The following is a 21779-nucleotide window of genomic DNA, read 5'->3' as shown; positions in this document are numbered from 1 at the left end:
TTTCTACCTTCGCAAGCACACTACTTTCAAGTAGCTGCAGTCCATTTTGTTTCAGTATTTCCAACATTTTGGATGTCAACTGAGAAAGGCTCTACGTTCTAAGAAAGTTAGTGTGATCTCTCAAATAAAGAGATAGTAAAACTGACAGGTTAAGTTAAAAGAACATTACAAATAGTTTAGTAGTCTAATTTAGACAAGTACCAGGACGGTACGTCTAAGTTACGTCCGCAAAACAAAAGATCAAAAATGATTACGTTGAATATTTAAAAAATACTTGCAAAATTTTAAATATGTCAGGGTAGCCAAAGTTAATTTAAAAATTTAATTATCTGCCTTATGAAGGACATTTCAACCTTTTTTTCCTCCAGCCTTCTCTCTCGGATTCTTCCTTCAGAATCAATTATTAGTCACTTCAATCCCCTGAATCCTAATAACCCAGTTCTGCCTCATGCTTCCTCCTCCTCTCCTGCATCACGGGTCTGTCTTCTATTTAAAATGGCAGAAATATTTCAGGTATCTTTTATAAACTGAAAATGGGATTTGAATCTTTTTTGATTAGCGCCTCAGGAAGTTCCTTCCATTCCTTCTCCAATGAATCACTAGATCCTTAATCCCCTAAATATATTCACCCTCTGTTGTTAAATTAGAACTCATTTTCAGGGTTTCTACAGAGCTAGCTCATGTTTTGCCTGCATTTTTTCTCTCAAATGATATCTAAGAAACTACCTAACCAGTGCAACAGACTGTCATTAACATATATCTGCTTGAAATTCATTGTTGCCTTTCTATTTTCATTATCTCTTGCTCGCAACAATGGCATTTTGAAAGGTATTTCAGCATCTGGCACAGAAACATGTCTTTTTTTTTTTTTTTCTTTTCCCCCTTTTGAAGGACCAAGATCAACAATTTTATAAATGATTGCATTTAGCATCCTACAAAGTGTTAATCAGTGAAAGCTGATTTAATGAGGTAAGAGAAAAAGCAGTATTTTCTAGAGGGTTACTGCTATATAGCTGACATAAAAGAACAAAGTCCTTATCCATGAAAAGGACACAGAAGACAGACAGAGGAGCTAGCAGAGCTGAAAAATCTAATGGCTACAGTGCTTTTTTGATTTATCTATTAGTACTAAGTACTACTGGAGTTAGTGGAAAGAGAGGGTTTGACTTGGGTTAGGAGAGGGGCTAATATACACAGGGCAGGACATACCAACCTTTTCCAAGTGTGGAAACACGACCTATATTCCCAATTAAATCTAGGGAGAATTGTGAACATAACTTCCCCAATTTTGGCCCCTCTTACAGGGGTAATCCACCTTCTTAATGGGCAAGGGTGTCAAATGATATTTTAGATGAACCAACAAGAAAAAAAAAATCTTAGTGACAAGACAAAAAAAAAAAAAAATTCCACTGGAAGGAAGTAGTCCCAGACTGAAACCATAACTCTGAAACCCCCAGACTTCTTTCTTGAGACAGTAGGCACTTAAATAGATCCATTATTTTAATTTCCAGCCCTACGTCTGAATCAAGCAGCTGGTAGAAGATCACCCAATGCACGAGGGCACTCATCGCTGCTGGCCAGCAGGCATCCTCTAGCCGCCTTTGTAACCATCCAGCCCAGTCATTTCTCACTGGCGTATCCACAAACTGGTATTAGCGCCACGTCCTTAAAACTAAAGTATGTTTAATGTGGAGTAGCAAAGAGCTTTTTAAGAGACTAGATAGTAATCCACTCCCCATGGCTACTGGCGTCTTGACTGTATACCATCCAATAAATTCAAGGCAGTAGTTCTTATCCCAGCATTAAAAAAAACACTATAATTTCCAAAATTTAGTAAAGTCCATCATCTCTTTTTGCCAATACCATCAGAAAGAATAATCCCAATAACTTGGAAATGATGTAGATCCAAAATGGAAACATCACAAGCTGCCTTCGGTCTTCTCCATCCAAGCGTTATTTCCATGGCTAAGTGTTGTCTGTAGAATCCAAGGGGCTGCATCTTTAAAGTCTACTAGAAATTTTGTGGTGACAATCCAATTAACATACCAACTGCGTATAGTGAGAACTGAGAGCTAGGCATCAAGCTTTCACAGAATATTAGGTTCTAGTATTCCGAAGATACTCCACAGAGAACTTCACCACATGTTGTAGAGTAAGATAGCTCCATCTGGCAGCAGGGATACATCCGAGCAAGGCCTTAATATTATCCAAGAAATGGAATCGTTACTTCTAGAAAAGAGTAACTCCAATATCGATGCTGGCCAAAGGAAATCTTCCATCTTAAAACCACCTTATTTCAAGTGTAGATATCCAACCAGCTGCAGAAAACATCCTCTATGGATCCACAAGGTACCAGCCACTGGGATAGAAATCACTTCCGTTTCCAACCCAAAATAGGAAACATAGATAATTCCCAAAATTTTAAATCCATCTGGGGGCCCTAGATACGAGTTTGTGTTTCTCACCATATCAAATACAAAATACCTGCCTAGAGAAACCTTGGAACTTACCCATCAAGTCTCCGCTCATAACGTCCTTCCCGTGCATGAAGCGATGGTGGGGGGCCGTAAGTGGGCCCCCCACCACCTCCTCTGAACCCAGAAACCTCTCTACTACGAGATGCTATGGAAACTGTATCATCCAATCCCCGAGCAGCACTGGGAATGGTTCCTGGTTCATTATAATCCGTCCGTAGGTCTCTATCTCCCATTTTGTTGACAGAGTTGTGTGCCTTCTGCGCACTTTTGATGTCCACAAAATCCACAAATGCTGCCACTCCGCCTTCCGACCCCCTCTTGGGGAGTATTTTGACACTTTCGACACGTCCATATCTGGAAGAAAAGCAAAGCAGAGCACAGATATTAGTGCTGGTAGAAAAAGACCGCATTCAAGAACATTCCTCCTGCAAAATCGACACCAGCTTCAAACCCTTCGCCCTTCCCATGCAGCAGGAAAAGTCAATCTCAAAGCACGGCAGAGGTTGGAAGACGCACTTTCAAAAAGCGGGCAAAAGCCATTTGTAGAGGGGGAAAAAGCCATTTACATTTTCCATCGTCATATTCAAAACTCTTCTCTCTTGGTTAGCCTACCATGAGATCGCCCTTTTTGTAATAATAAAAGCAACAGCAGCTAAAGAAATAGAAAGGTATTCACAATTAGAGCAGCCCTTCTCATTTTTAATCCAATGAGCAAGACGTAATTAAAACAAAACTGTGTCACAACAAGTAAAAATAAAGACATCCCGACAATTTTCTTAAGCAAAAAATGACCTTGACACAGCAATTCCACTACTCCGATCTATATTTAATCCATTCAGCACTAAAACAAGAGTCTTCATTCTCATCCTCGTTCCTGATCTCAAACCCGTTTCTCTACAACAGCCTCACAGGACACTTTTGAAGCGTGGCCGGCACCCGGGCCAACTTTTTTTTTCTGGGGTTCAACTTTACACCCCCATGCCACGGACCAAGCCACACAACAGGCACGCTGAGGAAAGCTGACGGGAACATGACATCACCTTCCTTAATGTATCTTAAGTAAAGCAATTGCAACACAGGCACTTAGGGATGAGTAAATATCTACGTTAAAAAAAAAAAAAAAAAAAGAAAACAAACATGTTTGTGCACACAAGAAAACACGATGTAAAAATGTTTTTAAATAACTTGCATCAACTCATAGCAGAAAGGATAAAATGGAAAGTACGAACACGGCAACGTTTTAAACCGCCCAGAACCACAGGTCGCATTTTGGTTGCTCGTTTTTCTCAGCCAGGAGATTTGATAAAAAAGGCAAGGGCTTTAACTGCAGTTGTTAATCCATGACAAAAAGAGGCAACAAGCCTATTTTTGAATGCACTGACAAAGGGGAAGGGGACACACAAATAAAAAACTAATCAAGAAATATTTGTAAACTCTAGGAAGAATTACTGCAAAAAATTTTCTATTCACAAAGACAGTTGAACAGATGTAAACCGATCTTAAACGAGAAAAGCTGTTTTCAGCTATACACATAGGAAAAAGCTAATACGATTGCCCGTCTGAGGAGCAAACGCTGTCAGAACCTCCATCTGACTCCGCTTTATGCATGGCTTTCAATATACCTTAAAATTTCATCATTGTTGTTGGATGACTAATCCTTAAATACGATTTAAAAACCTGCGTCGCTGACTGCTGGCTTCTCATTCCAACCTGACCTACTATACTTTATATATAATCTGGTTTGGATTTAGGTCTCATTTTCCTCTGGTTTATACTCCACCAAATACGGCGCGCTGTCCACTGAGGAATATGTGTGCAAACAAGAGCGCCTGTCAAGTCAGTCAAAGTCGGGCCTTAAAAAAGCAAGGTCGCCTACGGAACGCGCTCTTGCCTCTAAGCTGCCCGGAGCAGAGCTTGCCACCTTTGCACTCGTGGGTCCACCACGGTGATGTTTCATTCTCGGGAGTTTCCTAACCTGTGACACCAAACTGGTGCCCTGGTGATTTTTTATTCTAATTAAAAGCTGCAAGGAGCAAATAATGGCGAACGGTACTGCAGGAAAGATAGCTCTCCAAGTTTGCACTCTCCTGAGGCTGGGTAAGTTTATCTTACCTTGAAGGCAAGATCTGGGAAGATCAGAAAAGTAGAGGATGTGGTTAATAAAATTTGTGCGAGGAAAAAAAAATGGCCAACTGGATGGGGCACATGTAGAGAGAGAAGAAACAGGAAAAGAAGAAGGGGGAAGGAAAACAGGAAAGAGCCCATTTGAAAGAATATTCATGCCATGAATGGACATGACCAAAAAATATGAAAAATAATTAGGTATCCTAGTTAGCATCCCCCTTTAACATGCGTTTCAGTGCCGGTTCTCTACAGACAGCAAAGGAAAGACGGAACAGGACAGAGCGCTCTAACTCTCATACCCACTGAGTTTTTCTTCTAAATAATGTATTTACAGAAGTGACTGGTCAGAACACGTGCTTTCCTTTTGCTCACTGTTTACACATTTGGTTTCTGGCAACCCAAGCCCATACTTTGTCTACAATCTTCGGGGGGGGGGGGGGGAATAACAGTATCTTAGCAGTGCTCCAAAACCCTAAAATCCTAATTGACCTTTCCGACTGCAGTCACCACAGCCTACTCAATATGAAGCGCTGCCAGCCAGTTACATCGGAAATGGGCTCTGAAAGTTTTCCCACCATCCCGACGATTCCTTTATTTCCTCATTCTGAAATCATAACACGTACGTGTTGTTATAACATATGCACAGACCTCAATTATTTTTCTTTTGCTGCAGAAGATCCAGAAATGTGTTAAAATGTTCAAATATTCGAGCTAATGCTGCCCAGAAAGCGCGGAAGATACAGAACATTGATGCAATATGCTGCCCATGTCCCAACAAAATCACCCAGCAAACGCACAACTCTTGCAGCCGGAGCTTAAGTTTTGTATCGGGAAAAGGGTACTTTGGTTGCCATTAATTAAAAAAAAAATTATTTTTTTTTTTCTGAATCAGAAATGGTTGGGGGAGGCTACCGCTGTAATTCTACTGCAGCCCTGGTCCTAAATCACCCCATTTGGAGACGGCGCGTTTTAATCCATCCGTTATCCAGATTCATAAATATACGCTGCGCTTTGGTGTCCTGCACGGTACCCTTGACGAGCCCCGAGGATAATCTGTGACAATCGTCTTTGCTGAGCGCGAGGGAGGCGGACGGGGGGAGGAGAAAGGGAGCACAAGGGGGGGGGATGAAAGAAAACGGAGGAGAGAGCCCTGAGTATTCAAGGACAGCTGCTGGGAGAGGAAGGTTTGCATTTTCCTTGCCCCAACGCGGTCCTGTGATTACACACATCCTTCGGTCCCCCACCGTGAAGATTAATCCGTCTGGTGATCCGACCCAGCCCCACCCGTTGGCGTCTCTCCGAGCTGCTCCCGTCTTGGCAGATGCTGCCGGGAGGAGGACCGCATCGAGGGGAGAGGAGGGGAGATCTGCAGTGCTGCATCACCAGACGGGATTACTGCAGCAGAGTAATACATTACAAGGAGAAAAAAAAAAACAAAAAAAACCAAAAAAAACCACCACGATACTTTCTGGAGGGCCGGGGGAGAGGAGGCGGTGAGAACGCCGCGTTTCGTTACGCGGATCGCACGTTAAGGCAAGATGGAGGCGAACGCGCTCCGAGGAGCAACCTTTGTCTGGATCCCGAGGGCTGGGAAGAGCGGACAAAAGCCAAGGGGAGGCATCGCCGCGACCTTTGGTAACGTTCGCAGAGCGGCTCCTCTCAACCTTCGCCTCCTATCTTTATACCTGTGCGTCAGCCTTTTCCAAGAAGGCTGCGTTTCACAATCGCTGGCAGACCGAACAGAAAACAAAGAGGCGTGTTCGTTCAGCTCCAAATCCGCAGACCCTAACGAAAACAAGGCTTTTTAGTGCCTCTTCCCGTCTGCAACTCATGCCGATTAATCATTAGCTCCACACCGTAACGAAGGCGGCCGAGGCCGTATTTTCGGAGGGGTTTACAGTTCAACCAGAAGCAGAGGAGACGAGGACGTGCGAGAGCTGTTATGTCACCGAGCCCCTCCACCAGCACAGCACCGTCGCAGCGCCCAGCTGTAAACACAGATCTAGCGGCCCTTCCAGAGGAAAAAAAAAAAAAAAAAAAAGTTGCTCAATAATCACTGCTCGAACAAAGCCACGCTAATCCAGCTTTTCAGACAAAGAAAAGGAATTCATAATTTAAGCATTATCGGTTTATTCGCTGTAGATCAAAGCACCTCTATAATCAAGCAGCTGAAATGTCTCTGGGCTCTTGGCATGGCTGCTCGGCATGTTTCTCTCGCTCTCCAGCCCTTCCTCCTCCCCAGCTCTTCCTCCCGCACCGGCAGAGAGCGGGGCCGGGGTGGGAAACGCAGCCTCCGCCAATGCAAGGCCAGGCTGGTTCCTCCTCCCCAGGGGCGACGTGTCACCCGAACGCAGCCGGAGTCACCCCTCACCCCGCAACGTTCCCTGCACGGGGTATCTGCACCCTCCGCGCCCTCGCCCTTCCATTCCTAATTAACCGTTTCACCTCGGGTGCTTGCTCCAAACTCTCATTTCTCTGCATAGTCTCTGCTGTTCCCAAGCAAAAGCATTTTAAACAAAGGGCGGACCAGGAGAAAGCCGGCCAGCAAATGTTTAGTAAGCGAATGTGACCTTTAGCTGCAGTATTTTATAAACCGATTAGGATCTTCACAGGATGATGTAGACATGATAGGAAATGGTAGGTCGAAATCAGGGAGATTTGCTTTTTTAATTTAAACTGAATCCCACTTTAAATCATATTACCTCCTCATTTCTCATGTTGATCTCCCCCCGAGCTTGTGAAGACCTTTTATACCCAACTATTTTAATTACTGCAGACTCCTGAGGGTCAGCTACATCCCGGTCTAGAAAAACTTCCTATTTTTATCTAGAAGTCAGCACAATGTTACGCTCCAGATACTACTAAATGCAAGGCGCATTGCGAGATCAAAAATAACGCAGGAGGTTTTTGCGCTTGTTTCTGCACCGCTCATTAAGAGCATGATTTGACAAGATGTCCTGATACAGCAGGACATCTGAGTATTTTGGATTCACCTTTGACTACAGCCAGTTATCTTTAGCCATCTGAAAAGCAGGGATGATTTTTCCGTGCCATGCTCAAACTCCTTCCTCCTCCATTATTATACAAGCCAGGCAGGCCCCAGCCTGCATTATTCAGTAAAATGCTCGCACAGCTTGAAGCTTTCCTTGGCCAATCGCATTCCTCTTGCTTTGTTGTTATTTCATAACAAAATAATGTGACCTGAAATAATACTTCTCCAGATGCCTGCATCTCTCCTCCTTACTCGTAACTGCAAGTCAGCCCGATAGCCCGTGCTAGGGGCGACTCTGGTCCCGTATTTCCTCCCCGCACAAAGCAGATCGGCTCCAGATACCAGGAAACGCGAGATGTGCAAATATTAAAGCTGCCATAAAGGAGGTTGCCATCACCAGCTCCGCAGGGGTTTTTAGCCAGGCTGCCGACATCTGTTGAACTCCATTAACATCAGTTCTGGGGTTTTCTGCTATCATGGACATCCGTTTCACGGTCCAAGAACTTGGCCCACCGCAATCGTACATGCCTCTACTTCCCATCCGTGTAATACACAAAATAACACGCCAGAAGAGCAGCAAAACCCACTGCGCTGCAGCCTTACCAGCAGCAGGACGCCAAGCCGTGGTGACAGCTCTCCTGAAGAAATCCTGCTCCGAGTTAAGCGCCAGCTTCCAGGATCACCAACTCACCACGTGAACCGCACGCCGACTCTCCCCCCACCACCAGCAAAAGCGGTGTTTAATGTTCACCGCTGTCAAAGTTCCTAAGCCAGTAACGCAAAGGGACTTGTGTCTTCACACATGCGTTTGCAAAGAGTAAGGCACCGTAACTGATCATAACGAGGCCACTACTGTAATAAATAAAATATACCATATAATAGTTAAAACACGCTTGGCCTAAGAAAATTACATACCACCACGTTCCATGCTTCATATTCATTATAGCCACATACTTTACTTGCCATGAAAAACATTGACGTACTTCGAAACTTTTTTTAATAGGAAAATGTGCCTAGCATGGAAGGAAGACTTGAGAGCTTACAGATACAGAAGAATAAAGGAATCAAAAGAAAAAAAGACTCAAAAATGCACAGACTGCATCATTGGGTTTGGGCTCTTTCATAAATACAGTAACTGATGTACGACAGCAAACCCAAAGACAGACCGTAAAGAAATGTGTGCGCAGGGCCGGGATGAAAATAATGAAAGTTAATTGAAATGTACCTTGATAGGAACAACCACCAGAATTCCAGAGTCCTGGAAAACTACACTTAAAATGCACTTGAACAAACGCAGGGAGAAGTCACCCGATCGAGCCGCCATCGCTTGTCTCTGTAGCACGGTCACTCAACTCCGGAGAATTTGTCAAACGATCTCTCAAATGCTTAACGACAAATATGGCCACGTACACACGGCCGCGGGCCTTCGCCAGCAGCTGCGCTTCAGGGAGACCAAAGGCAGCATTTACCGGGAACAACTCGATGCGACGGCTCCTTCCTGAGGGCTTGCTCCAAAGCCGGCTGAGGGCAGGAGCCTTCGTTCCCAAGGGCACCAGACCACGCTCCGCACGGAGCTGGCACGCCACAACGCTCAGGACACCAGAAATCCCTCACATCGACGCACACGCATTTCAGCTGTATCTTGAAAATTGGAAACTGGCTATTCAGGACTGTGGTGAAAACGCTGAGAGTATTTATCTAACATACGTGCACACACACCGCCCTTTGAAGAGCCCGACTGCACCATGGCTTAACACTTCTCCAAACACCCGATCTTCCCCCAATTTTCTGAAGAAATAGGTTTAAGCGACAAAACCCGCCGGGACGAGGGTACCAGCACGAAGGCTGCCAGCAACGTATGGAGCACTTCCAGCAGCCTCTAGAGGAGACGCAACGTATGGTATTGGCTCTCCTTATCTCCAGCTGCTACGCTGCGTTAAAGACGGCTAAAAATAAAACAAATTAAATGCTTCTCTAATTCTACCTTTCTCGGCACAAAATTGCCGTTTCTGTAACAATAAGCCATCGTGAGCGGCCGGGATAGCGTTCTGGATGATCACGAGTAGGAAAGCGCGTCAGCGAGCGATAAATCCACACTACGCCAGGCTTTGAAAACCTTTACCTTCCCAAAGCCAGGCAAAATAAAAGCTCCTGATATCACAAGGAGCGCTGGCTTTCAAGCCATGCCGAGAACAGACCTTGTGACAGCAATGATTCAGAAACATGCCCTAATTACCGAGCTGCCATAATTTTCTAGATTGCAATCTGAGATGCTTTAAAACCTGTTTAGAGTGATCTTTATTGGCCCTGCGACCTTTGGAGGGAGAAAAACAACGTTCTTCAGGGCATTCTCCGCAGCTCTTCTCCTAGCAATAAAGATCTTCAGGGACACCTCAAAATTCAGGAGCAGAAGCCATCAACCGGGTTATGCAGCTCAGTCAGGCCGCTTACGTGACCGGGGCGAGTCCTCAACACCGCACTCCTACCTCTGCCCTCCCGCCCCACCGCCCAAATTACTCGATCCCAGACCACTCTGAGACGCTGCAGCTCCCGTTAGCCCCCAACGGGAGATCCCCCCACCCCGACTGCAAACGGGGGCTTTGTTAATGAGATACAGCACGTGTTCCAGCCACGCACTGACAACAGCTCGGGCTTTGTCTATACTCGTAATCCCTCCCTACGAGATGACAAAGTAGGAAATTAAAAAGCTAGCACAGGCACATTCACTGATACCTCTGTTATTTAAGAGCGACGTGCTCGATGTATCAGATAGTCTGGCAGATAACTCTGTGCTGAAAATAAGCGCTTGCTTCGTGCTTTACGACTCAGCTGAATGCTCCATTTTAAGACACAAAGTAAGAGCGATTCCTAATTAAGACATTTCATTTATGTCTTTATTGCAAAGTCACCGTTTGGATACCGCTGACGTATTAATATACAAATGAAATTATTATGTACCACCAGAGAGGGAAGAAACAGGATATTTAAAACCATGGTTGCTACTGTTGGTAGCCGCTACTTCTTCCAATCGTCAACATAGCAGGAAATTTTTCTGCAACCCCCACGACAAAAAATTTTGCCACAGATAAGCTGTTCCAGCGCGTACGCATGAGGTGAAACGATTATAGATACACCCGTTCCTTGAGATATAGATCAGTTCCACTGCAAACCCCCCCCCAACACGAAACAGCATTCAAACGGAGTCCCAGCAGCATTTCCACCCGACAAAGACGACACGGGGGAAGACAAACCCGTGTTTTGGACACCGGGATTACACGAAGCTGTACGAATTAAAAAAAAAAAAAAAAAGCCTCAGCTTGACCTCAGCAACATCTAGCTGGGCTGCATTTAATATCCTCGCCCAAGTCAGCAATTCCGCTGCCTGCAACGTCAGGCGAACCCAGCATTGCATCAGACCGTCCGCAGGCTGCAGGCAGAAGGCAAATCTTGACCGAACTGTAATGAAGGGCTTAACGCAAAATTACCAAGTTAAAGCTGCGTAAATGTAGCTGAACGATACAAGTTTCTCGTTCGCACGGCCACCTCAGCCAGCTCTGTTATTAAGGAACTTTTCCTAGCTGTCACTTCTGTACAATTAAGGAGAAGCACGCAAGCATCCATAGCAGGGCTTATGGGTATATACATTATTAAAAAAAAAGAAATCAAAGCGGCTTTGTGAGCAGAAATAATGAAGACTCATTTCTTATGGATGCATGTCTTGAGGTCGAATTCTCCGGCATCCAATAACTGCCAGTTCCCACTGCAGCTTTTCCCACGGTCAGGAACACCTCTCTCCCATGTGGATTCTTTAATGTCTAATAAGGGTTGCACTCTCGCTGCAGCTTTTCTCTCCATGGGGCCGCTAATCAGGTCTCTCTCCTCTATTAAAACTGCTTGTTTTCACAAAACTCAAAGGAACGTCGCATCTCTGAGACTGTGAGTACCCCCTTTGCCCTCAAGTTTAGCTGAAACTGGCTAACAGCTTCAGAATTGATTAGGGAAGATATATTTGCACGGCAAGATCACATCAATCTTGCTCTCCAAGCAGGTAAGTACAACTATTCGTAGAAGCCTGAAAAGGTTACAAAAATGTGTAGAAACTCTGCGTGCTCAGCTGTGCTGTATCAAGTACGATGCGCTGTGATTCTTCATCCTCCAACCTACGCCGATGCACGGTATCGCGTTACTACATGCTAGACACAGAGCCGCTGAATTCCATCTCCAGGGCATTTTTTCTTCCAGCTTAAAGCATAATCTGCAGATTTACTTCAAAAATACCGGTGGTGATAGGCTACATTAAATGCCTTCTGCAGAGGAATTGCTCAAGTCTGTTCTGTTGTGTGACCGATTTTAGGATTTGTTTGGATTCGATTTTAAGAACGCGCTGCATCGCAACTGTAGGGGAATCTCTTGATTAATCAAGTTTTTCATTCTTACATGAAAGGGTAATTCCCCATTCTCAGTTTTGCTTCTCCAAGCCCCACTTTGCATGTATTCGGCAGCAGATGGAGGAAAATGCAGAGTCATAACATTACGGTCTCCCTGCCACGCTGCAGAGTACTTTAAATATGTATCATCTTAAGGCTTTTCAAGTCTTGGTGCTCACTGGTTCATACTTCTCCAATCAAACACAAACTTTGGAACATCTTCTCCAAGGTTTTGTATGTTTTCCAGAAAACGGTATCTAAGAACAAAATAAACTGCATCTGTCTCTCAGACCACCCCAAGTGACGGGATCGCTTTTCCCCCTCCAACCACAATTCAGTTTGAACGAGTGACCGGCTGCAATTCAGCCAACGGCTCTGACAACTCGAAATTCGTTTTGGATCCAAGGACTCGCAACCACATTCAAGTCACAACCCCAAAAGCTCACCTACTCCTAAAAGGGTACAATCTCGAAACCAGGCAGGGGAAAGAAAAAAAAAAAGTCCCACCACCCTGGAAAAAAAGGCAGTTCCCAGCCAGCCCAGCCTCCTCCACACAGCCCTGTATTTAAGCTGGCCAGCCGCTCCCGTCCTGCCACACCGGCCGGTCACCCAAATACAGATGTGCAAATGTTTTTTCCTTGGTTCGTGACTCACTGCTACCATCGCCGTGGAGAAAGTGCTTGTTCCTATGACTAAACCGACTGGCAGCGCAATACTTGGCGTGAGCCAGGTGTCAGCCCAAGGAAACTAATATTCCCAGCTGACAAGAGCCAGGCACACACTCAGGTGTTTTGTCTGCAGTGACTACCTGCGCTCTAGGCGGTTTCTCCATAGGCGAGAGCTTAAAACTTTCCACAACCGAGCTCCTTAGCCAGCCAGATTTTAATGGCTTTGCTTTTGATGCAACTCAAAGTCAAGGTTTTGCAAAGCTGAGCTGGAAACAGGCTAGCTTGAATTTCATCGCCATGACGGGTGAGGTTTCTCACCTCGGTTTTACGAGCTAACCTAAGGGAGGCCTCGGCACACCAAAGAACTCAGCAGAGCCGTGTATCGAGGTGCACAGGTACTCCCAGACCTACAGGGCTCCTCCCGCAGCTCAAGGGTCAGCCAGATACACCGTCCCGTCCGCAACACAACCGGGTACATCACCGTAACTGCCAGGAAAGCTGCTTCCTAATTTTACGCTGTTCCGGTGAGCAGCTTCACCTTTAAATGCTTCTTTTCAAAAACTGGTCTGACACTAGCTAGGCAAGAGCGTGAACTGCCAGCACAACCGAGGGACCATAATTTCTGAATGGATGTAGAGGAAGAGATGCTTCCTGAGCTCAGCTGCTGCCAAAAAGTGGCGTATCTCGCCGTACCCGCAACCAGCATATCATCTACAACATCAGTGTTGAAACCATTTTTATTTTTTAAAGGTAGCAGAGCTTCGCTGCTACTCATACTTCCAACGAGTTGCTTCAGAGTTAAGAAAAAGACCAAAGGTTTATTCAGACTTTGATTACAATGAGGTTACTGTGCAGATCGTTAGCTGTCTAGATGCCCATTTAGCTGGCTTTCCAAGAGCAGTGTCTCACACATACAAGCACAGATCCCCTGAAATTAAATCAGACGTTGATTACGTATACAAGGGAGATACTTATCCATCCTGAGCTTTTATTCTCCTCACAGTTAGGATGCTAATGAGGCCGGAAGACTTTCTTCCTCCAAAGACGACTACTTTAAACATACAATTTGGCAATTTATTTTTCTTATTTTGCCCTATTAACTATTACAGGTCACCCACAGCTGCCACAGAGAGCCTAAAGAGGGAACATTTAAATAAGCCTCTACGCGCTTTTTGGCAGCCGACACTATTAATGAGGACGGGAGGTATTCACGCCAGCGGCAAGAGCAGATGGACCACAGCTCGGTGCTTTGTGCCGCGTGGAAGCGGCGAGCATCTCACCAAAGACGCGTACGCCACGGTTGGGGTAATCTGTGACGGGGATGTTAAGTTACTCTTAATGACTTCCACGGACAGAAAACACAACCAGCTCAGTTTTGTACCTGGAGAAAAACCTGAAGGTGATTCACCGTTTGCTAAAAACCAGCGACAACAAAAAAATTTGCAATCTGGCAGAAGTCTTTTTTATTGAGCTAAAAGATCATTTCAAACCCAGCTTTGATTGGGTACCTGACCACCTTCGTGACAAGAACTTGGTTCAAACCCAGCTCTGATCGCCTACCAAATCAGGGGATAACAAAAGACATGCAAGCTCTTCGTCTGGACAGAGGGATATCCAAGAGGAACACAGACAAGTTAGCACTGTCTCCATCTGTAGAGAGAGCCATCGATATCCAACAGACAGCGGTGAAGATCAAATATTCTCACTCATTCCAGAGATGGTCGGACTTATCTGGCTTTTCAGTGTTGAGACAAGAGCACGTTCAGGGCATTTTCATCAGATTTGGAAGCTCACACTTCAGATCTAAGGGTGCTTAAAAAAAAAAAGTACTTTCAATTTTAAGTTGCTAAGCTTAATTAAAAAGGGGAAGAGAAAGGAAGCACAGAAGCTTCCCTTTTGTTCTTAAAAGACGCCTCAGTCTTGAAACAAAAAGCAGTCATTAAGACAGACTGCTGCTCTTCTCCTGTGATTAGTTTGTCCGAGCGGAAAAATTGATGTTCCTTTCACATCCGAATTCTGCTGCGTTCTCACCCAAGTCCCCATGAAAGTTTGGACCTCGGACAAGGCACGAATACACAAACTATAGTACAGAGCCAGCCACACGCAATGCTCCAGGACACACTTCCAAAAACATCTGTCCCAAGAAGGATGTTGTTTCAACCGAATTCAGAGACACTGCCTTCACGTTCAGTCTATCCTGCTAGCAGATCAGACTGCAGCAGACCCTGGAATATATCCTGGTATATTTATGAAAAGTCTGTAACAGTGTTTATTCTTTTATTAAAGGATGTTATTGTCACGCTGCAGGATTTCACAGATTGCACGGGACGATTACACAGTGTTAGTAGGTTAAACAGTAACTATGGCAATGCAGAAAGCAAAGCAGTTGCTGTGTTATATTCATCGTACAGAAGTCGTCATCACATCTTAATATATGACTGCAGAACGGCGTTGGAGATGGTTTTTCAGACTCGAGGAGACCAGAGCTGCCATTACTCACCAGGCAGACAGAAAGGCGAAACCTCCCGCGCTACCCCAGCGCGTACGAGGTGGGAAACACTACTGACTTGTTAGCTCAGGCAACGAAAGAAAAGCAGCTTTTGTCTGATTTTCATTAACTGTTCAAATCGTCTTCAGAACACTACAAAGACTCGTGCACAGGTAAGCCGCGAGGCTGGTTGTACACTGTGAATTCCCATCTTCAGGCTCATATTCCTCCCATGAGATTTCTAAATCGGCATGCCAAAGATGCAGCTAAACTCAAAATCTTATTACAGAGAGTAATCATATTTTCTAGTTTATTCCTCAGTTCATTGTTTAGGAATGTTTGCCCTTGCAGTCTTTGGTTTCAGGGCATTCTCAGACCTCAGCAAGTTCACCGAGCTTAATAAAAAACACAAGCAAAATATCTCACAAGTGCTTATTTTTGGTAGCTACCAAAACCAGAACGTATCCAACTCGCTAGCAGCTTAACAACTTCCATCCTTGTTGCCAGCAACTCTCCCGAAACCCTTAGCAGTCTAAAACCAGCCAAGAGGGGTGGCCCTCAGTTCTACCCCCTCCCAGGCATCTTCAGAAGACCTGGTTTTGATATTTGTTATTTCTCGGGAGCGTCTTCATGCGCAGAAGGCACCTCCTCCTCTTCCTCACAAGCTGACAACAGCGTGAAACCACCGCAGCGGCAAGACAGCCTGCAGTTGCGACACATCAGCTCATGAAAACAGAACTCCTGAGGAGCCCGAGGTTCATCCTGACTCACCAACTCGTCCAAATCTGCAACCTGCCCTCTACTCATTTGGATATTTACTTCCTTTTTTATGAAAAGCCAGCTAGCGCCTCTTCGCCCTCAGCTAAGACAAGGGCCTAATTTTGGACACACCTTAAGAGAGCAATTAGGTCATTTGCCAGAGAACTTGGCACGACTTTCTGTCCTATGAAAAGCAAGGAGGGGAAAAAGAACAGTCAACAAGGCTATCGCAAAACAAATTTAAGCCTTTTCTCGTCCCCTATTCTAACTCGATGAATGGATTTAATACCTGTGTGAGCCTCGCAAAGACTGCTAAGCTCTCCACATGCACGTCTGTCTGCTTTCTTGCAATCTGCAAGAAAGGGTGCTAGGATTACTTTATCATTGTACCAAAGGAATTTAGAGTAAGGGCAAGAAATACCAAAAGCCAACGCCACTTTGGAGTGGCTCTCCGCGACAACAGAAGCTGCCCTCATCAAAACACAAATAAGCACAGCCAGGACCTCTGAAGAAACTTCAGAGAAGAAACAATGCCAGAAAGGCTCAGCAGATGACAGAATTTTGTAACCAAGTGACATCAACTTATCTAACAGGGTTCAGCATGTAAGAACACTTAATAGAAGCTTAGTCCAGATCTACGCTCTTCGCGGCTTTTCATTAAGTTTCTTTGAAATAATTATATAGGCATTTCCTCGGCCAGCGTGGCGTCAACAAGCTGCCACCTCAAGTGCTTGCAAGGAGCAGAACCCGGAGCAGCCGGAGGATTCATGAATCTTAAAGCTGCTGAGGAGCCGTCCTCTGCGTGACTCGGTCTCGGGGGAAGAAGAAGGTGGCTGCAGACAAACACCGTTCAGTAACACCGCCGGTGCACCACGGAGGTGACGCCTGTGCTGCTTCACGGCGCTCGGTCAATCTACGCCAGGATCAGAATTATTAAGGGAGGTCTAGCGGAAAAGACAGACACCAGCCACCGCCAGAACCAGCACCACCATCTCCCCAATTAGCCACCCAACCGATGAACCCACGGCCACTTGCAAGGCCGACTTTCACCAGGAACCCACCAAGAGTCGAGGAGGCAGGACTCGCCTCGCGTCTTCCACGCCTTTCTTTCCCTTCTGATTCTGGGCAATTAATTTAATCCCCTTGCCCTAATCCCCCAACCAAATGTCCTCCCATCATCTTCTTGGGTTTTATGTTCTGCAAAACTAAGATTACCTTACTGGAGATACTTGTAAAACGCAGCTCAAACAAGTCCTGACACTGCCCAGTGCTCTAGACCCTGCTTCAGCAAAGCACGGGCGTAAATTTTACCTTCCCCCTCCCTTCAAAGGCTCCGAACTAAAAAGGCTAGTACCTAATCTATGAAAATACCGTCACTTAAAAATCATAGAATCATAGAATCTTTTAGGTTGGAAAAGACCTTTAAGATCATCAAATCCAACCATTAACCCAACAAATGATACAAATCAAGAAAGAAAAGAGGAACAGTTCATTCTGCAGCCTTACTTCGGTATTTTCCTAAAGTAAAAATACATCTGGATAGAGATCTCTACATGCAAAGCTGATTCAGTATAACCATCCATGTGTTTGCATCCTAAGTGATATCCAAGAACTATTATTCAATTATAAGCAATAAAACCCTGGGAACATATTTGAGAGTTTTTACTAGAAAAACTGGAGCGCTATTACTTCCGACTCACGCCCGTTCCCGCGGAAAGGCGCTGCAAGACCTGCCGGTGTCACACGTGGGAAAAAGGCACCCGAAACGATGCTGTCCTCGCAGCCCGCATCCTAAACAGGCACGGAGGGTTTTTCTTCTCAGCGCTCAAAGCCAGCACACCAGCAGCAGCCTGAACCGCTCTGCCCCGCGCACACCCTGCAGAAGAGCTGACCAAAATCCCTCTACTCCATCTTTGTCTGCAGCGGTGAGGGACGGAGCAGAAAGCACAGATTTCATGCTCCCAGGCTGAATTCACACTCCCAGCCACCAAGACAAAACAATTTCTTGTAAACAGACCAACGTTTTCTAGAAGTTATTGAAAACAAACACGCTCTCGCCCTTACGGCAGTTTCTTGCAGAGCAACTCCTCAGAGCAGTTGTCTTTAAAATGCAAACCACTTCTCCTGAAGGTATCCTACGCATCTCCTCAAAACAGGAATCAGAACAAGGTGAAGCCAGAAAAGCACATCTTCCCCAAAGAAACCTTAACAGTTACGTGTCTTCGCCGAGACTGCTCTGATCTGCAAACTTAGTTCCAACGATTTTAAAGGAGCGTGTTTTGTTTCCTGAAATCCGGGGCTTCTCCCAGACTCGGTGGCCTCTCTGAATGTCTTAATTCCCCCACAGAATAGGAGCTGGCATACCAAAGTCACATGGTTCGTAATTAAGAGGCTTTTACTCCTCTTGCCCTTTAAAACACCAAGAAAGGGACAAAGCCACGTTCTTTCAGATAACTGGGAGAAAACACAGGGGGGGAAAAAAAAATATGGAAGGCCAGCACTTGGGCTGGGGACAACTGTTACTATATTTAGTCGCCTTGTTCTGCAAGCTGCCAAGCATCTGTTTCAATGATGGTGAATGACTTTTTTCCTGCTAGTCAAGACAGCATTAATTAGGTGAACCCAAATGATTGCTACCACCGCTTCCCCGAGCACCGAGCTCTCATCTCCCATATCCTAACACAGATTTGCTGCTTATTCCATCTTAACAGCAGAACCTCCAATCCCAGCACCGATTGCTTTTGTATTCGGGAATGCCGTAATAACTCACTGGAAAGAAAATGCAACACATTAGAAAGAAGTTTTTAAAAAAGGGAGTATCTGGGGACAAAGCAGAAAGCCTGTAACAATTTCAACTCATTAAAATGCACAGAAAATCATTCTTTTGCAATCTCCTTTAATATCAATAGATTAAAAAAGGGGGCTTTTAAGGAAAAAAACCAACACTGCTCACGTAAGCCAGCGCTTCTTGAGACCGGCTTCAGTATTCTCTCATTTGAGAGGAGAATTCATAAGCAGAGAGCGTTATTTCAATTCACACTACGCAAAACACACCAAGAGCATCTTGAAAAGGAAAAAAAAAAAAAAAACAGTTTCTGCAAAACGCCTCTTTCATCTTAATTCCTTTCTTTAAAGAATTACTTGCAAGACTGTAAACCCAAGCAAGGTTCCCACAGTAACTGGTTAATTAGGGGGAGGAGGGAAGCAGCAAACACCCCCCCGCATCGAATACGCCTGCTGGGTTTTTAAGTTTTAGGAGTCTTCCTTCAATTTTTGCTTCTTTAGAAACAAAATGGTTGTTTCTCAAACTTGCCCCTAGCAGAGACTGTGCAACAGCAAGGCCGCTTGCATACAGGCTTTAATATGGAAATGACAGTATTTCCTAAGCAAAGTGGGAAAACAAACGCTCCTGTGGGTTGCGCAGAGGCTTTAGGGGTAACGCTATTCCCCAGCCCTCGGAGCTGAGATTTTCAGCAACATTTCCCCAAATTCTTCCTCCTGCTGCCGTGGCTCAGCCTCTCCGCGCGCTCTTCACCCTATTCTCAGGCTGGGGGATGGGTGGGAACTGGGTTTCGCCAAGCCCAGCTCCATCTGAAAAGACTTTCTCTCCAAACTAAACCCTCCTTCCCAAGGAGGGAGCCTTCCACGTCCCACCTCCGCGCTCCGGCAGCTGCCTTCCCTATGGATATACCCACCGCCTTCCCTACGGATATCCCAACCGCGCCGTGCAACCCTTGTGTAACGTCTCCCTTCCCCCAGGCGAGGACCAGCATACAAAGGAAGCCTCGCTCCATTGTCCACCTACAGCACCTATACATCCAGCCTGCAACCCGGCTCAACACACAGCCCTTTGCCCCTCTTACGGCCACAAACATTTAGGCCTTTACATCCCCAAAAGGGCTAGGGAGGCGGCGTGTCATTTCCCCCCACGCGTGTAGTACCTGCACCCGCAGCCGGGTGTTTTGAAGCGTATTTCAACCGCGTTGGCTCGCGTGAGATCAGCCTCACCCAAACGCGCAAATCCCGGTTAATAATCAGCTTTGAAAAACGGTGAGAAATTGCAGAAATAAGGGGGGGGTGCGTTTGCCTGGCTGCACACGTCTCCTTCCCAAACCTCTGACTGAAACTCAGGAAGGTAAAAACAACCAAAAAAAAAAAAAAAAAGGTAATTAACAATTCAGCACCTGCCATTTTTTTCCCATCCATCTCTAAGCAACAGTACCATAGCAACTTTTTTCCTGCTTTAATACATCTTAAAAAAGGAGGAGGACTGGACAAAATAAGACCCAGGAATGTCAAATTACCACTTTTGAGCGCCTATTCCTTCAGCTAGCTATGCGTGGAATTAAACAAACAACCCCGGAGCGGGTTTTCTTCCCCCAAAAACCCTGCCTTTGTACCACGCTGGGTCACGTAACCCGGACTGACTGACGGACGAGACAAACCACCTCGACTACAGAACCACCATCCCGCACGCTGGCATGGACGAAGCAGCGATTCTGAGCTCGGGGGACAAAATAAAAGGTGAAGCTCGAATAAAACGCGGCGATTTCCGAGCGCTTGACGATGCCGAGATGGGGCTCGGCTGCTGCCGCGGCTCAGGCCCAGGCCAGGGGCACGGCGGAGACCCCTGGGGGTCCCTCCCCGCACCCCCGGGGTGACCCCAGTTCCCCCCCATGCCCCAACTGGAGCCCTGCCGCCATTTTAGAGGCCGGCTGGCACCAGCCACGCTCCCCGGGGCCCTTCTGCCACCGGGGAGGGGGACACGCGTCCCCCCCGGCCCCCGCCGCAGCGCAGGCGAGCAGGAGCCGGGGCAGAGGTGGCGGGGACCTTCCTCGCCCCCCCTCGGTGTCACCGCATCTATTTTTCCCGTGGTGACTCATTATTAAGGACGCTCCGTCATTTTTCCAACGCAGAAGATTAAAGGAAGCTTCAAAATCCTTTTCTTCTTTTTTTTTTTTTTGGGGGGGGGGGGGGCTAAGCAGCCACCCCCCAGGCTCGTTACCTTCTTTTTTCCCTTTAAAAAAAAAAAAAAAAAACAAACAAACCACCAAAAAAGCTTCCAGCGTGGGGTGCCGGGCATCAACTTTGTGCGAGAGCATTTCCCGAGGAAAAAGGTGTTGCTGAGGCGGCGGGGGAGAAGCCTCCTCCTCCCCGCATGAAAAGACGAAAGGAGGAGAAAAAAATAATACAATCATGCAAACAGCTACTACTTCCTTATGAGCGGGATTAATCTATGCAACAAAAAAAAGGGAGGGGGGGCAAAAAAAAAAAAAAGACAGCAAACAATATAAGAGTCCAGAGCGCTTCCCGCGTGGAGGGATCCGGGGAGCGAGGTGTTTTCTTCGTGGATTTGTGTGATTTGGAGAGTCACGTTTTTGCAGCTGCAGGCGCTGGGTTCCCACCGTTGGCTGCACCTCGGGGGGGGGACACACACGCAGCATCCTCAGGGCCGGGGTAGCTCCAGACGGAGGAAAACACAGCAAAAAGGGGGGAAAAAAATAACGAGAGAAAACTCCAAACGTTGACTGATTTTTTAAAAAAATAAATAAATAAATAAATAAAAGCAGCAAGGGAGAAGCAAGATGGCCAGGCTCAAGGCTGCCTCCGAGACACCGCGCACCCCCCTCAGCGTGAAATCCTCTCCGCGCAGAAAGCCGAGCTCCGACACGCCGCTCCTCCGTCTCTTTGTGGTTTATTTTTAGTCATTATTCTTCTTTTTCTCCGCTCCGGCAGGTCTGCCCGCAGGTCGGTCCACGCCGCCAGCCCTCTGCGGACGATCTCGCCATGGCGCGGGGGTTATTTACAGCGATTTTGTTTTCCTCCTCCTCCTCCTCCTCCTCC

The 21779-nt window shown here is 46.2% G+C and overlaps 1 protein-coding gene across 1 annotated transcript in view; it reads right to left on the bottom strand.

Annotated features, from left to right (window-relative positions):
• Positions 1–21779, bottom strand: part of SPEN (spen family transcriptional repressor) — a 66937-nt gene that overhangs the window by 44838 nt on the left and 320 nt on the right. Inside the window, exon 2 of the mRNA XM_075721626.1 lies at positions 2511–2831. Within this exon, the coding sequence (XP_075577741.1) occupies positions 2511–2831 (321 nt within the window). The remainder of the gene's footprint in view (positions 1–2510; positions 2832–21779) is intronic.

Source organism: Pelecanus crispus, chromosome 15 (genome assembly GCF_030463565.1).
Source record: "Pelecanus crispus isolate bPelCri1 chromosome 15, bPelCri1.pri, whole genome shotgun sequence".
NCBI classification, from domain to species: domain Eukaryota; kingdom Metazoa; phylum Chordata; class Aves; order Pelecaniformes; family Pelecanidae; genus Pelecanus; species Pelecanus crispus.
This window is presented reverse-complemented; position numbering and strand designations above follow the sequence as displayed.